Below are 17,740 nucleotides of genomic sequence, written 5' to 3' on the forward strand. Positions count from 1 at the left end.
GACTTTTATTGAGTGCCAATGTTTTCATACTGTTACGGTTTGCATTTATTATTATTATTTGAAAAGATGAAGGAGAATGTTTAAAGGTTATTCTTGTTTAATAAAAGACTATGCGGTAAAACATAAAGCTATACATATAACTTCAGTTTTATTCGGGTTTAAAAGTAGAATAATGATATAGAGTTGACAATAACTACGCCATTAGCAAATAAAGTAATAAGGAAAACATGTTTAAAAACCTCTAAACTACTGAAATAAAATCCAACCACAAGTACAAAACAATGGCATCTGTGCAATGACTAGAAGATAATAGTATTTATATGTACAATGAAGATAAAATTATTAAACTTGATCCTAACATGGCTTCATGTGAACTTCAGTAAGGCACTGCTTATACAATATGACTTTTAAAGTCATTTCTGGCTAAAACATTATATACAACAAACGTATAGAAATGCTGACAATAAAATATTAAAAAATACAATACTAAGGCCCAATCCCATTTCGTGGAAAACTAAGGGGTAGGGGTAAGACAGAGAAATGAGATGGGCCTAAATCTGGATTTGTCAATGCCAGTAACGTTTTATGCATAATTCTAATCAAACATACATAAAGCAAACAATAAATATTCTGCATTTATGCAGTAACATAACACTATGGTAACTAACTAACTAAAATAAAAGTTCATCTTTGGCTCAACATAGTAAAACACTGATTGATAAACGCTTTACAAAATGAGGCTATAAACCGACCACAGCAAAAAATATCAAATTAAATCTTATGATAATACAGATCAATCTGCACCTAGAGTAAACATACATTAAAAAAAATGCACGTTCATACAAACGGCTAAAATAAGAATGGAATAAGATTAAAAAAATATATTTACGTTTCCATGCATTTCATCCTTCATCCCGCTGTTATTATTTATGTGACAAGGGTACAGGCCCATTTTCTTACAGTATCCTATATGTAAATGAAAATTAGCATATTTTCTGTTTGTATGTGAAACAATATTCCCCAATGCAAATCTGACTTCTGTGGATAGGTTTAAAAAAAAGCTTAATTTCTATTTAAGTTAAGGTCCTCAAACGTAGATGCCGTCAGGATTTAACGTTGAGGAAATGGGACTCGGCAGTCTGTGAATGCTGCCAACCATAGGGTGAGACAAACCCGAACGTTTCAATGAGCCAGTTAATGCAGCGATATCTGTGAAAAGATAAGGATGTATTTTTATTATCAGGTTGGTTTTGAAAAATACAGCACTTGCAGTTGAACTATGGTATAAATGTATATATAAACACACAACAGACACAGGCCCGGTTTCACAGACAAGGCTTAGCTAAGACAGGATTAGGCCTTTGTTAAAGGTGCAGTGTGTAATTTTTAGAAGGATCTCTTGACAGAAATGCAAAATGATATACAAAACTATATTATCAGGGGTGTATAAAGACCTTTCATAATGAACCGGTATGTGTTTATTACCTTAGAACGAGACCTTTTTATCTACATACACCGAGGGTCCCCTTACATGTAAGTCACCATTTTGTGCCGCCATTTTTCTACAGAAGCCCTTAATGGACACATTTTTTTACTAAGTTGTCTCCGAAGATGACATGTTTGTCTGGTGTCGGCTACCGTAGCTTCTCTATGTGTTTCAAAAGCGAGGGGTGAGCAGTGGACTAAGCCATTGGTTGCATTTCGTGAACCTCACCACTAGATGCCGCTAAAATTTACACACTGCACCTTTAAATTAAGACGTTAAAGCATTTTTTTATAAACACATTACTGTTGTGTAACTTAAGACAAATCAATGGCACTGGCATATTTTAGGATATGTACGTGCAAGTTATTTTTAGTTGCGACAGCTCAAACTTGTATTTTAGCCTTAAGCCTGTCTGTGAAACCGAGGGAAAAAGCTTTGCAAACAGCTTTGGTTTGTTATAAGTAAAGAGAACAGCTTTATGTTTGGAATGGTATGTTGTACTATTTATACTAATCTTTTTAAGTATACAGTACGCACAATGCACAAAAAGCATACTGTGTGAAGCACGGTATCCCACAATGCATTGTGTTCAAGTTGACATTCAAGTTCTAGTTTATATCAACTGTAAGTAATAACAGACATAATTGTATCTCTTTGTTTATCATTATTTTTAGACAAATTCAATCAAAAATACAAACAAAAAATATTTCCAAGATCAGTGAATATCACTTACTGAATTAAAGGGATAGCTTGCCCAAAAAAACTGAAAATATGTCAATGTTTTAAACCTGTATGAGTTTCTTTATTCTGTTGAACAACAAAAGAAGATATTTTGATACATGATGGTAACCACACAGTTGATGGTACCCATTGATTCTCATAGTAGGGACAACATATACTATGGAAGTCAATGGGTACTATCAAATGTGTGCTAACCATCTATAATCAAAAAATCTTCTTTTGTGTTCAACAGAATAACTTATACGGGTTTAAAACAACACTAGGGTGAATAAATAATGACACAATTTTCATTTTTGGGTGAACTATCCCTTTAAAATAAGCACATGGGGGTCAATGTTGTGTGAAATGCATGCGGTTTCACACTAATTTTAATAGTCAATGGTATTAACTGCAAAAGTATACTAGTATTGCATATAATACTAGCCATAATTGCACACATAATACGTGCCAACTTCAACCACAAGGTGGCACTGTAGGTTTAATACAACAGGGCGCCACACAAAGTTGAATCTAGTAACATCTTTTATAAACAGAATTCTCACACATGCAACCTTATTTCTTACTTGTCTGGGATTGACGTCAGAAATAAAAGACAGATTGCTCGAGTCAAAGGTAAATAACAGTGGTAAGAACGTTAAGCGTCAATCATCCTGTCACCGATGGATGGAGCAGAACCACAGGAACCCAGCAGTGCTACTGAATCATTCACTCTCGGCACCCATATGACTTAAAGTTATATACGGTAACTCCATAATGTTAGTTGTTTTACAGCTCTCAATTAGACATTTTTATGTAAAATTGCTTTACCATTTCGGAAAGAAAGACATCATAAGATAATTTAGGTTGTATTGTTATTTTTATACATGCATTCAAGTAAATTAAGTGCAGGCACTGCTTAATTGAAACCAAATGTGGTTTTACAGCTATGTATGTAGTAAAACGCTCATTATTTATTACAGTTGAGGTTTCGTCTCTCCCGAGTATGTGAAAGATTTAGTTACATGATATCGCCTAGAGCGAGTAGCATTTTTCCCATCACAACACATGCTAACAGCCCAATATGCAATTTCATGTTGCCACAAGTTCACTTTAGTATTTATGTACGATTATATGTAGCCTCAAAATTTGTGAAATACTATAAGACAGCAAAAATTGCCTTAATGGGAAAACATGATTTTTTTTTCATTTAAATATGGACATAAAATCTGAAAGTAGATCTATGAGGTCTGTTTAAAGCTAAAAACAGAAAACTTGTATGCCATTTGTATGCGGTTTCATTTACAAAACAGTAACTTCTGAAAATTATTTTTTATTTTCTCAGTGGTAAGTAACTAGAACAAAGCAATAGTAATCTGCATGTGACTAATGCTGTGTATACATCAGAAGTTAATTTAATTATTTGTGCGAGAAGATTACATACAAGGTCAATGCAAAAACCTGAACAGACGTGAATTTGCGAGGAGCGATTGCCGTAAACACCCTATTGAAAATATTCAACTCAAGCAGAAAATTCACATAACGTGATGTTTAATCCTAAAAAATAATCTAGAGCGATTTCACTTAGGGTATCTTGGGCCAAACATAAATGCTATTAACAAAATATTGCAAAAAACTGGAAAGTGCCATGACCTTTAAGTTAGGAGCGGGAAACAAATGGAAAACCTGGAGCGGAACTGGAGCAGAGAGACTGCAGTAGCTGTATGGAGGTTACACAAATGTGATTTCACGTCCAAACGTAAATGCAATTAACAAAATATAGCGAAAAACTGCAAAGTGCCACGACCTTTAAGTTAGGAGCAGGAAACAAATTGAAAACCTGGAGCGGAACTAAAGCAGAGAGACTGCAGTAGCTGTATGGAGGTTGTGCATATGTGATATCACTTAGGGAATCTTGCGTTTAAACGTAAATACAATTAACATAATATAGCGAAAAACTGCAGAGTGCCATGACCTTTAAGTTAGGAGCGGGAAACAAGTGAAAATCCTGGAGCGGAACTGGAGCAGGCAGACTGCAGTAGCTGTATGGAGGTCATACAAATGTGATTTCACTTAGGGTATCTGGGTCCAAACATAAGTGCTATTAACAAAATATAGCGAAAAACTAAATAGCGAAGTGTCAAGTCCTTTAAGTTAGGAGCTGAAAACAAATGAAAAACCTGGAGCAGAACTGGAGCAGAGAGACTGCAGTAGCTGTATGGAGGTTACACAAATGTGATTTCACTTAGGGTATCTTGGGCCAAACGTAAATGCAATTAACAAAATATAGCAAAACACTGCAAAGTGCCACGACCTTTAAGTTAGGAGCAGGAAACAAATGAAAAACCTGGAGCGGAACTGGAGCAGACAGACTGCACCAGCTGTATGGAGGTTACACAAATGTGATTTCACTTAGGGTATCTTGGGCCAAATGTAAATGCAATTAACAAAATATAGCAAAAAAATGCAAAGTGCCATGACCTTGAAGTAAGAAGTGGGAAACAAATGAAAAACCTGGAGCAGAGAGACTGCAGTAGCTGTATGGAGGTCGTACAAATGTGATTTCACTTAGGGTATCTTGGGCCAAACGTAAATGCAATTAACAAAATATAGCAAAAAACTGCAAAGTGCCATGACCTTGAAGTTAGGAGCGGGAAACAAATAAAAAACCTGGAGCTGAACGGGAGCAGAGAGACTTCAGAATGGACATTTCTCTGTTCCATTTACATACTTTGGAGCTGTATCATACTTTATCAACCAATAAAATCAGTACCTCTGTCCTCTGTTATGTTGCACGATTCCTCATCATTGGGCTCCACAGGGAGAACTGTAACTTTGGTGCCCGTCTGTTGAATGAACTGCTGTAGGTTCACCTGCCTCAATTCTTTGGTCAGCTGTTCCAGCTCATGCTGGCTCTCCTGGGGAAGAGGGTGGAGAAGTGCTAATGAAATGCTTGTCCAAGACTGCATCTGGCAAACCGCCTACCATTGTGCAATAACAAATACCTATACAAAGTAACAGTGCTGAATTACCTCAAGAGTTTCCAAACACATACGTCATTTTAGGGGGCGATTACAGTAAGTGAGAAATGTAACAGCAGTTTTGACAGAACTATGCTGAAAATACCAGCTTCATGCTGGCTTGGTGAATTAATGCTTAATGGGTAACCTAACCTTAACTGGGTGACCAAGTTTCAGTTATGCTAAGAGGGCATGTTAAGAGGCCTTGGGGGACTAGCATCTAAAACAGAACATACATTGTATCCATGACACACCTGCAATCTCTTGCACGACTCCACCATTGATCGGTCCACCGCTCTACAGCTATTCTCAAGCTGGGCCGTATGCTGAGCTTGAGCCTTTAGTTCGGCTTTTACCCTCTGAAGTCTTGCCTTCACTTCCCCTTCACTAGCCTGCTGAGTCTTTCTGGTCTCCTTATGCTGCCTTTGAGCCTCTAGACCCGCCTCTACACTTTGCAGGGACTTTAGCCGATGTTCCAGATCCGCATCGCAGCTGCGCAGCAGACCGTGCAACTCCTGCAACCGCTCCTGCAGCTGCCTCTCGCTCTCCTCCTCGATCTGGAGCTCAGTTGCCCAGAATTCCTCTTCCTCGATCTCTACTCCGTTCCTCCGCACCTGCTTCTCCAACCTCGACACATCATCCTTCACCTTCGTATACACATCTTCATCCCCTGCTCCGGCTCTCTTCTCGCTCAACGTCCGAAGTTCCACGTCATACTCGTCCATTTTGTGATCTAGAACCATGAGAGTCTCCCTTTGCAGCTTCACCAGTTGGGTGAGATCCTCCACGCGGCTCCCCGACAACCGAGGAGACATGGATGGTGGGGCGTGGCTGCCGTTTACTAAAACCGTCCGGTGTTTGCCACAGCTGTCACTGAGCCTGCCTCCGCTGAGAATGTCCTTGAGACTACGGGGAGCACCGGTGAAAGTCAGAGATTTGCGCCGTGGCTCGCGTCTACGTAGGGAGCGGTCACCTGGAGCTCGGAGCTTGGCCATCAACGGAAGGCTCTGCCGATGCAAGCCACGTTCCGGGGCCCGAGGAGCAAGACCCTCATTCGAGGGGTATTCGTTGAGGGAGGGACCTGTGCGATGCAGGATGAATTGTACATCGCCAGCATACTGCCCCCAAGTGTTGAGGGAGGCAACGGGACTCTCATGCGGAACAAGATGGCGTTCACTGTCCCTCCATTTTTCGATTAGTGTGTAGCGCCCCGTGCGACCTATGAAAAGAAAATAAGATTACACAGCTCAACTGCAGCCCTACACTAGTCCATGGCACATTTGGACTAGTGTTAATGTTTTTTTTTTGGCAATTAATCTATTGATTATTTTTTTGATTAGTCTACTAAAATACCGATTATTGTTTGAAGAGAGATAAAAATGATCAGGTTTGAAAAGAAATCGCAAAAAAAAAAACATACTGTACATTTTTAGGTTAACTATTTATGCTACAAGTTAACTAAAAGTACAAAAAATAAGGTTTGTACTTTTCTTACCATGTATAGACAGACAGATCACTACTAAAAGAGTTAAAGAGGAGTGCAGGAGTGTTTTTTTTCCTAAATGACTCAGATTTTCCATGTCAGCGGGTGCTTGATAGAGCCAGTAACTTTCTCACTAGTTCAAGAGTGGCTCTAAGAGTATACCAGTCTCAGCGCTGACTGAAAATAGATTCAAATGACGACGTCACTTAAGACAGGTCTGAAAACAAATAGCTTTTGGTGATTTCATTAACCAAAAGCTGCTTTTTATTTGTGCATCTCTGTAAAGTATGCCTGATGTCTCTTGATGTCTCAAGCTGTTTGAAAGCCACTCTTAATCTCTTTTTAGAGATAAACAGGTAAGGATTATTCAATCGGCCTTGATGCCAGATGGTTTCTGCATTACACTCGAACTTCAAGTGAGTTATAGCTTTGTGATTTAAGTCTGACATACTGATGCTTTTCGGTTACCATGCGGTTTTCTTTTTTGCTTATTATTATTATTATTTTAAAATCTTGTAGCTTTTCCACTAACTTAAGGTACTTTTTCCCAACAAGCAGTGATGTAATTTCATAAAATGCTAAAAATTAGCACACTGGTTTGTTCAGTTTACAAAAACAAGAACACAATGGTGCATCATTTAATTTTTACATATTTTTACATAAGTATAAAAATTTGATTCACAGGCTTGTTTAATAACCCTATAAATAAATTTTTATGCATTTGTTATTCCTATTTCATCCTCTTTATGCATGTGCGCAACTTAAAGGGAACATTGGTTGTAACATTCTGTACACGTTTTAAATTGTGATTAAACTGCCGCGGACCTCCAGTTGAAGACCCATGACCTACAGTATATTTTAAAGATTAGTAAATTTTCTTAAAAAAAAAAAATCCAGATCATTTACTCACCACCATGTCATACAAAATGTCGATGTCTTTCTTTGTTTAGTCGAGAAGAAATTATGTTTTTTTTAAGGATTTTTCTCATTTTAATGGACTTTAATGGACCCCAACATTTAACAGTTTTAATGCAGTTTAAAATTTCAGTTTCGAAGGACTCTAAATGATTTCAAACGAGGCATAAGGGTCTTATCTAGTGAAACGATTGTCATTTTTGGCTAGAAAAATTTAAAATATGCACTTTTAAACCACAACTTCTCTTCTTCCTCCGGTCCTGTGATGCGCCAGCGCGAACTCACGTAATTGCGTAATGACGTCGAAAGGTCACGTGTTACATATATGAAACGCACATTTGCGGACCATTTTAAACAAACGGTCCTCTTTCCCCACACTTGTAAACACTGGGGCGTAGTTTTGCATACGTCATCCGTGACCTCTTGATGTGATGATAAATGTTGGGGTCCATTCAAGTCCATTAAAAAGAGAAAAATCCAGGAATGTTTTCCTCAAAAAACATAATTTCTTCTTGACTGAACAAAGAAAGACATCAACATTTTGGATGACATGGTGGTGAGTAAATTATCTGGATTTTGTTTTAAAGAAAATTGACTAATCCTTTAAGGAACATACTGAAACTTCCTACCAATAGCTTGAGCCAGAGCGATGACCACTTCTTGGCAGGTGGTGGCCTCTGTGACGCCACAGACCACGCGCTGAACTCCATCGACCCACACTTTCAGCTCCATCTCAGGTCAAACACTGCAGGGTCCGGGACTTTTGGCCTTCTTCATCATTCTTCTGTGTTCCAGGGGTCTGGGGCTACAGCTGTCATCCCCCTTATGGCAATTCTGCACAGTAAGAGTATGATGGGTTAGAAAACTCTTCAGGGTGATACATACATTGCACGCTTTTACACACTAAAGTGTGAAGACAAAGAATAGCTGTTTTAAAACAGATTTATTTGTCCTCTTAATGACAATATTTGACTAAAAGTTTTTACTCTATTTTAAGCTTAGTGTCCCATGAATGTTTTGCAAAATTGTAAGATTAAAGTCTCTAACCCTAAATTGTCTTTACTGTATGTTTGCTATTCAAAATGTAAACAATGCACTGTAGAAAAATTTCTTGTTGCACTTTAATGTTTAATGTTATTTTGGTCTTGTTTTAAAGAAGACACTTTAAAGTTTTTTACTGAAGTGTCTGGAGGTGAAAATATTACATAAGAAAAATTATAATAGCAGTTTAAATTTATAGTACAGGGTTCCCACACCGTAGTTAACTTCAAATTCAAGGACCTTTCAAGGACTTTCCAGGTCCAATACCCTCGAATTCAAGGACTAAATGTGGGGACACATTTCAAGTGAGAGCAAGGTTACATCGTGTTACCTTTTAAGATACATTGTTACAGTTCACTTTCGAGTGAAATCTCACTGGGTCACTGCGGTGACACTTTGGGGACGCCTCCAGGGGTAAGTGCGTCTGAATGTGTATATCAAATTCAACTAATGGTGAGGCTTAATGACAAAGACAGGGTGACGCGGGAGTCAGGAAGTATATCGCTATCTGAAATATTGCCAAAGTTGGGGTTACAGGGACACAGGAAGTATGGCAAGGGAGACGCAGCGTCTCGTTCCCTTCTCCGGAACAAGTGTTACATACGTAACCAGAGACATTCATGTGTCAAACACAACTATGCAAAAAAGCATTTTGGTATGAATAAACATTTGATTTGATTTTATGATATTTTCCTACACTACACAGGGAATAATATGGATTATTTTTCCAGAAAACTTCTTGCATAAAATAGATTCAAGCACTTTCAATGACCTGTATCCATGTATGTATATTTTCAAAAACTTCCCAGGGCCTTGACTTTTTCCCCCAGATTCACAAACTTTCAAGGATTTCAAAGACCCGTGGAAACTTTGATTGTAATAAATAAAACACGTATTAAAAAATGTATTAAAATTAAAAGCAGGTGTCCCAGTAAAAGTAACAGGTTAAGTTTAATCAACTTGAATTTATTTAAACTTCTTAAATTCATTTAAACTTTCTTGCCTAAGCAGTTGGTATAAATTATAAAAAAAAAGTAGAATTAGCTTAATTATTTAAACTTTATGTTTTATAATTTATAGCAACTTTGAAATGAATTGTACATTTAAGTTGATTAAAATAAAAATCTAAGTGCAACAAGGAATTTTTACAGTGTGGTTACAAATTTCTTTATACAGTATTTGCATACATAGTTGCTTTCTGTGTTCTTTATCACATTTATTTGCATAACATACTTTGATGAGTCATTTTACTGATTTCTAATTGATTTATTTAATGTGTTCCCTAGAAATGAAAAGCCTGACATGTATTGCAACACAAATGCTTTACCAATTAAGCTATATTAGGGACACCTATAGGAAAAAAGAAAACGATCTATAGCTAGGCTTGCACTGCAAAAATGGTTTACGTAATGTGTTAAGACAAGCTGTGGCTTTTTTATTAAACAGAACCTAAACCCAAAACAATTTGAATAAAAAATTTTTACTTTTTGTTCTCATTTAAATTTTTTATAAGTAGCAAAATAATTTGTTATAAAAAAATTAAGAGCATTTTATCAAAGCCTTTTCTTGAGGAAAAACAACAAACTATTAACTTTACGATGCATCTGCGGAGAAACAATCGAGAGGTTTGGTAATCAGGAAATAACAGTTCTTCTAGCAGGAGACCTCTTTGTTTCCAGATGGACACGTTTCCTTCCTCGGATCGGACTCGTTGAACGATCGGCTTTCCCTTTGTTTTTAACAAAGACCAAGACTGCATTACAAAGAGGTTCAGTCACTGTAAAAACAACAATTCGCGCGTTCTCCCAAAATAGCATATTTTCAAGAAATAAATTGGCAGTGAATCTGCGCCTGTTGTGGAGGTGTGCTGAGGGTGCGAAAAGGAGGAGAAAAACAAGATAAACAGTTGGCTGCATTACGGATGTCCTGCTGGATTCAGTGAGACCAGCTGGACCTGACGTTATGGTCCTCCCACTTTTGTGAACAGGTACAATTTTATGACAGCGTGCATAAAGCAGATCTTCTGCTTTTCAGAGAAGATTCACAAAGACGACGGTTTATGTTTTCCTCACAGAAAATGTATAAATATAATATTTGCGATTAATTTAATGATTTAAACCATCTAAGGGTTAAAATAGTGTGGTTAGAGAAACAGAGGGATCTCCGAAGCAACTGATGAAAACATAATTTTAAGAAGGTTGTTGGGTTACATAATCTAAATACCAAAGTATTAAATATATTCGGATATTTATACTTTCAGATTACCAGATGGCCCTGTCCCAAATGGCACACTCTGGATTTGTGGACTTCCTCAGAGTCCACACTTTGATGACATCATGTAGTGCAGGCTTTAGGGACCCTTGACAGGAGTCTACAAGGGTGCACCAGAGACGTATTTTGGGACTCGAGAGTCACGCCAGAAATAGGAAGAGAAGTTGCCCATCAGTGTGAACTCCTCCCATATGTCGCCTGATTGCATTTTCGCAAGGACTTCTGGGTTGGTAAAATACGTGGAGCCTTTGCCGTAGGCCGCATCATGGGTGCAAAGGGGGCGCTGATGAGCACACGTCAGAGCGAAAAAATGACAGATGGGACACCCTACGGAATCGTAGACTAACGAGCACGTGCAATTTAAGGCCACAAGACCAAAAGTCCACATGAAGTGTGCCATTTTGGACAGGGCAAATAAAGAAATTCTCCTGTAGCGCACTTGGAAGAGCATGATGTTTAAAATGGCAAAATCATGAATTTGACTTCCAGAAAACAAACATAAAAAATGAATGAAAGTCGCTCGCTTTGCGTAGAGGTTCAATGTTCTGATTTAAGGTGAACTTACGAGGGTGTGCTTCATGTTTTCCTCTTTCTTTTTATATCAGTTTATAAAGCTGTGAGTTTGGCTTCAGGGACGGTTTAGTGATGTTATGCGGCATTGTGCTGGAAAAGTAAAGCTTTGCTTCAGAAAAACAGCACTGCATACAGAGTCAGACAAAGCCTCTACTCTGAATGAAACACTACACCCGTACTAATAAAATCTGCAAACGCACCACATTATGTGCTACTCGTAAAAAACGATGTGTAGCTCTCTAAGGACGATTCAGGACATGCTTGAAAACCAGGCTGTTAAAACAAAGAGCTTTCCAAGTTTTTCCAACTAAAAATTTCATTTGAAGATTCATTATAAGTGATAAATTAAACCTTAGGGCATAGAGAAAATGACAGTGTTTTTAAAACGCCCAGTAAAAATGACACTACAGAATGACTTTTTTATTTAAACACTATTTGTATATTATTTTATCCAAAGCAATCAATCAATATTTTTTTAACCATTTTGTGGCATTAAAGCTCATGATATACAATGCTCTACTAATCAAGCTACAGTAACCTTTATTCTTTAAAGACTAGTTTATTTAATTGTCGAACTAACATTAGATATTCTTGCACTTAACAGGACATGTCAACCATTTCCCCCTCCCAAACCATCATAAACAAAATGGAAAAATGAAAAGTTAAGCATGACTTTTTGTCATCTGACAATAATTACTGTATGAATTGCACAAATTTAACTTTTTATGGTCTAATATAAATTTAATACATCTCATGTCACCATGATGTTCCTGTGGCTCATTGGTAGAACATTGTGCTAGCTGCGTAAAGGTCATGGGTTTAATCTCAGGGATCACACACCACTCAGTTGCACTAATGCTGTGTACACACCAAATGCAAAACATTGCGTTCCTCACTCTAGATTATTCGCGGGATTTAACCAATTATTAATTATTATAATTATTATTATTGAAAGTAACCAAGGAGACTATTTCCGGGCAGTGCGTAATATCACTACGCCTGCTGCAGCCATGTTACAGCAGCAAAGTCCTTGATTATTACGCCAGAATGAGAGTTTAGTCCCTAGCCATATCTGCCTAGAAAATCGCAACTTTTAATTTTAATTTTCTGTCGGTCTTAGTACACGATGTAACTAAAGAAGAGTCAAGTATTAAATAGGAAAAATATCAAAACTCTTTGGTTATTTTTAGCGCAATGCTAATGGTCTAATCAGATTCAATGGATTATGCTAAGCTATGCTAAAAGTGCTAGCGCCAGACCTGAAGATCAGCTGAATGGATTCCAAAACGGTAAAAATCAAATGTTTAACCCAAGGGGAGCTAGAAATGACCATTAAAAAAAAAAGGAGTGTCCCTTTCCCTGTCATGTTAAATTTTCGCTTGAGTTGAATAATTTAAACTTGCGCGAAGATGCGTTTGAAGCGAATAGCGCATGTTTTCGTGGCAATCGCACCCCGATTTACATCGTCCCACATGTTTGCATCTATTCATGTCTTTGCATTGACTTTGTATGTAATCTACTTGTGCAAATTGTTGAATTCGCCTTAAGTCTCTTTGGATAAAGGCATCTGTCAAATGCATCAATGTAAATAAATGAACTATCTACAATGCTTCATTATGAAAAATTTCTTACTGCATGCACACTGTAAACCCGAACTGTACAATCTACTGATTTTAAATTAGTAAACTGTACTCAAACCAGTGAAAAAAGTTTAAGATTTCTAAAATAAAAACTCAAATAACATGAGTCAAATAACTTAGCTAACTCAAATATTATATTTATAACTACCAAACTGAATCATTTCAATAAAACAGCCTCATTTTAACAAAAACTGCAAATAATTACAAACTTTGGGTAGTTGTGATGAGGTTTATGGCATTAAATCTGCCAGCTAGAAGGAGTCTCGCACAGCAAATTTACTTCAGTTTAATGTTAAATCAACACAGAGTATTTTTTCAGATCCCATGAGCCTGCATTACGAGAGCATTTAAGTGAAATTAATTGATACTTTATGTGGTTTTTAGTAAAGAAAAGACTCAAGTGTGTTAAATTAAGTTGGAGATTTAGAAAAATGTTAGGCTGTAGGTTGGATATGTCTGGCTTTATCATATAAACAATATGAAGTCATTGCCAGCACTGAGGTCAGTTTCTTCACACTTATGAGTCACATCGTCTGTTTCTGTGACTCGTGAACAAAAAATAAATGGTAAACACTACTTATGGTAAAACAGTATAGTGTACTTAAAAGTTTATATTTCATTGTATTTAATAATTAAGTAAGGTTTAAGGATTAATTGTTAATTAATAAATATTATTTCCTTAAAATTTTTGAGTTGGTTTACTTTAATCTTTTTAAGTAATCGGTTTCCACAAAAGTTTTGAGTACTTTAAACTTGTCAGGTTTTACAGTGCACTGCATAAACTTATAACTCTCTAATTTCCGAGAACTGCACATATACACATCTCATACCCAACAAGACACTGCCTTTACAACTCCATTTGAATCCTTACAGACCCCTGTAATAGGCATTACATTGACTTGACTGATAGTACACTGACATATGGTAGTGCTGAAGTTGAGCCAAAATAAAATATGATGGCTTTTTACAACACAACCAAAAGAATTGGAGTCGGGTTTCATCCAGATTTCTAATTCTGATTTGATTTACGTAGGGTCAGGAGCGGTTCAGATTTAAGGCTGCCAATTCAGGGAGCGCATTAACATTCAAAATCATATTTCAAATTGGCTCACAAATGTATACCTAGAAGTCCAAGAGGAGTTTGCAAAATTTTCCATGTTTTCTTTTTGAGCATATGAGCTTTTTGTCCTTCACGTCTACTGCCTTTAGCGTTCGTGACAGCAGATGGAGTCCGGTGGCTAAACGTCAGATTGTGGGGCATAGACCGGGCCATTTTATGTTTCCTTCTACAAAAAAAAAAAAAAACACAAAAGTGGCGTGCGGCCCGTTGTCGTTTTTCCACGATTGCTCACTGAAGCAAGGGAGTCCAGTTAACGGATGACTTCACTTCCTCTGCATCCTGTATGTTGGAGTAAATCAGCCAAAACCAAAGGCAGGGGTCTGTGGTAGATTTGAGATATTTTGACGCACCGATTAAATGTTTAATTGCAATATTTAATTCCAAATTAACTGATTGAAGTATTGCATGCATGTCTTTTAACATATTTACTTTACTTTATCCTAGTATGTTAGCCATTCAGAATAGGGGTCTATTTTGCCCACTTTAAGCTCTTTATTCATTTATTATCAAGCAAACGATTGTGTTAATAAAAAGGTTATGGTGAATTTTCAACATGATTTTTTTTATTTGCAATTTTAGTACTATGACTTATAGTAAAGTTAAACAAATATTTGTTGCATGTGCTGCCTGCAGGCTGTGTCTTTTTATTAGTCTTTCAGTCTTTTGAATTATTATTAACTTTGAATTATTGCTAATAAATGTGACGCTAAACATTTATCACTATGTTGTTATATAATAAAACAAAGAATAAAATTAATTGGTCTCATTTGTTCTTTTCAAGCAATCATAGTGAGTGACAGCATTACATATCCTACAAATGAAATTTTTGATGAGAATGAGATTTTTTTCTTTATTTACTTAAACTCATTTGACTTTAGACTTGACCAAACTTGTCAAACCTGAATTAATTTGATCTAGAACTTATGTCAAATATTGAAAATTGACAATGGCAATATTAATATACAGTAGATAACAAGTTTATTCTGCAAAATAAACAGCCTGCTGTACCTCATAATTTATACAAAATAAACGGATTGTATCATACATCTTAATATGTACAAATATTAAATACCCTTTTCATTTTTCTGTAAAGCAAGTTTTACTAATGAACACACGCCGATTGTAGAACTGTAAGAAAAAAAAGCTTTTTATCAAGCTGACATTTAAAGTTGAGCATGCAAAAAAGTGTGGTGTCCTTCCTTCTCTTTCAGCAAGACTCTCTATTCAATATCCTGTTCATGCAGGTCCCACATGTTCTCTTTAGAGGGTTCAAAGACACCAAGGAGCTCACATCACTAATACCCTGTCTTCGTCTAGGGCTGGGTATCAAAAACAGATTCCATTTTGGAGCCATTTCCAAAAAGTCAAAGAACCGTAGACTGTTTAACTGTGGTATTTGTGGTAAAACCACAGCAATCACAAATTTCCATTGCTTCATTATAGTAACCAGGATTTTTGTAATAAAACTATTGTGAAAGTGACGTGACGATCAACCCATCCAGTGCAGTAACCCCAAACTTTTTCATTCCACGACCCACTTAGACCGGCATAATCTATAAAAATCTATCTTTTATAGAAATATGCAGAAAAAAATACATTTTGAAATGCAAAAAAGTGTTCTCTTTTAGAAGTAAGTAGTTTTTAATTTCATTGTCACTGGATGAATTAACCGTTTCCCCGCCAGCTTTTTTTTTTAAAGTTGCTCCAGCATTTTTCATGATTTTCACAAAATTGTAATGCCTTCCAGAAAATGTTCTTCTTTAAATGTATACAATATATGAAATAAAAGAACGGACCCTCTGCTTTCAAACAAAAACGTTTCATCCTTCCTTCATCAGTTCTCTTTTTATCACCTTTCAAATATGAGTAAGTTTATTGAAAAACACCAAATTTTAAGCAAAAAGCTGAGATAATTCCATTTCTGTGAAGGACTTTTGATAGAGATCAGATTCAGAGCGATCCTCAAAACATAGACAGATATACAGCTGTTTGCCCTAGGGCGATACTTCCGGGTTTTACAAGTTGCTGAAAATATTTGCAGGGAAATGTTTTCTCTTAAGCTGCGTTTACACCAGCCGCGGTTGAGGCGTCAAGCGCGAGTGGTTTCAATCTTAAGTCAACGTGAAGATGCGTTGACACGCGTCCGGAGGTCAGGCGGCGCGAATGAGGCGTTTAGCGCGAAGCGGTAGATGCGATTACGTCTCATTCGTCCGTCTAGTTCACGCAAATGGCGCGAATTGAGCATTTCCACGGCAAACGCTCAAGTTGAAAATTTTGAACTTTGGCGGAAAAACACTCCGCGTTAACTTGCTTTAGTAGTGACGTGATTACAGAAAGTGAGCGGAGTCGCAGAAGCCCCTACTAAGACGCGAATTTCCGCATGAATGTCTCAATGACGCGCGAATGAAAGGAGTACACTCAAACTGTTCAAGCGGCAAACTAGGCGAGGTAAACGCGATTTTGACGCCTCAAACGCGGCTGGTGTAAGCGCAGCATTAAAGATATAGCGGAGGATTTTCTTTTTCAGGATGGATCATCAAGACTATTGGTCCTCCTAGTGGTCAATCATTCTGGTGATGTTTACGTAAGGCCGTCATACATGCTCGTCCCTATGTAGTTTTTGCTTTGTGTTTGTGTGTGGTGAGCTACGGTTTCGTTGTTCTCATTTAGTTTTTTTCAAAATGTCTGAAAGTTGCAAAAGAAAAAGTGTCTACGAATTGTATGACAAGAAGAGAAAGGCATCTGAAGAAAGAAACAAGACCAGAGTGTTTTTGGGAGTGTTTGGCATGCTATTTGGAGAAATCCTGTTAAAAACACTGCTGGTACTATAGAAAAAGTTGATGTAAGCTCGTGCACACGTTTAATAGCCGTTCCCTCACGGGAGCAGGTAGAGTGTTGCGCATGTGCATTTTTTAAAACAGTGGAGAGGGCGGTTCTTTTCAAAAATTTGGGAAAAACCTTCAGCTATACCTTTAATTGACGAGTTAAATCGTCAATGGCGGGGAAAGAGTTAAATGTAAGTTTAATTGCAATCCCAAAATACCTGATATCAAAACCATTACCATTAACTCTCATAAATAGGACAACAACCAAGTGACTTTGCGCGACCCACCTGATCCCACTGTGTGACCCACTTGTGGGTCCCGACCCACAGTTTGAAAACAACTGTAATCCATCCAGTGAGTTGTGAACACACACACACTGTTATGAATCAGAATCAATTAGAGTTGATCAATTCAAAAGATACCCAAACCTATCTCTGTAAAAATGATGCTGGTGCACAATTTGGACCCGTTTCAACTGCTTCTGGGCAACAAAAACAGGCTTAGCATGAGCTCCATAAGTCTTCAGGGCTCAAACCACAAACATCTAACGTTTGTGACCCGAGGGTGGGATAATAATCTCAGTAACTTTTTCAAAACAACAACAACTCAATCTCGAAAACAACACTGTGCCAAACTGCTCCCAACACAG

The 17,740-nt window shown here is 37.2% G+C and overlaps 1 protein-coding gene across 1 annotated transcript in view; it reads right to left on the reverse strand.

Moving 5' to 3' along the window:
• Nucleotides 1-129: 129 nt before the first annotated feature.
• Nucleotides 130-17,740, reverse strand: part of rassf8a (Ras association domain family member 8a) — a 32,011-nt gene continuing 14,400 nt past the window's right edge. Inside the window, exons 2-5 of the mRNA XM_065292191.1 lie at nucleotides 8,251-8,455; nucleotides 5,478-6,442; nucleotides 4,977-5,121; nucleotides 130-1,209 (exon numbers count right to left, since the gene is read on the reverse strand). Coding sequence (XP_065148263.1) covers nucleotides 1,088-1,209; nucleotides 4,977-5,121; nucleotides 5,478-6,442; nucleotides 8,251-8,353 — 1,335 coding nt within the window. The 5' untranslated portion in view covers nucleotides 8,354-8,455 and the 3' untranslated portion in view covers nucleotides 130-1,087. The remainder of the gene's footprint in view (nucleotides 1,210-4,976; nucleotides 5,122-5,477; nucleotides 6,443-8,250; nucleotides 8,456-17,740) is intronic.

This window comes from Paramisgurnus dabryanus, chromosome 23 (assembly GCF_030506205.2).
Source record: "Paramisgurnus dabryanus chromosome 23, PD_genome_1.1, whole genome shotgun sequence".
Classification (NCBI taxonomy): Eukaryota; Metazoa; Chordata; class Actinopteri; order Cypriniformes; family Cobitidae; genus Paramisgurnus; species Paramisgurnus dabryanus.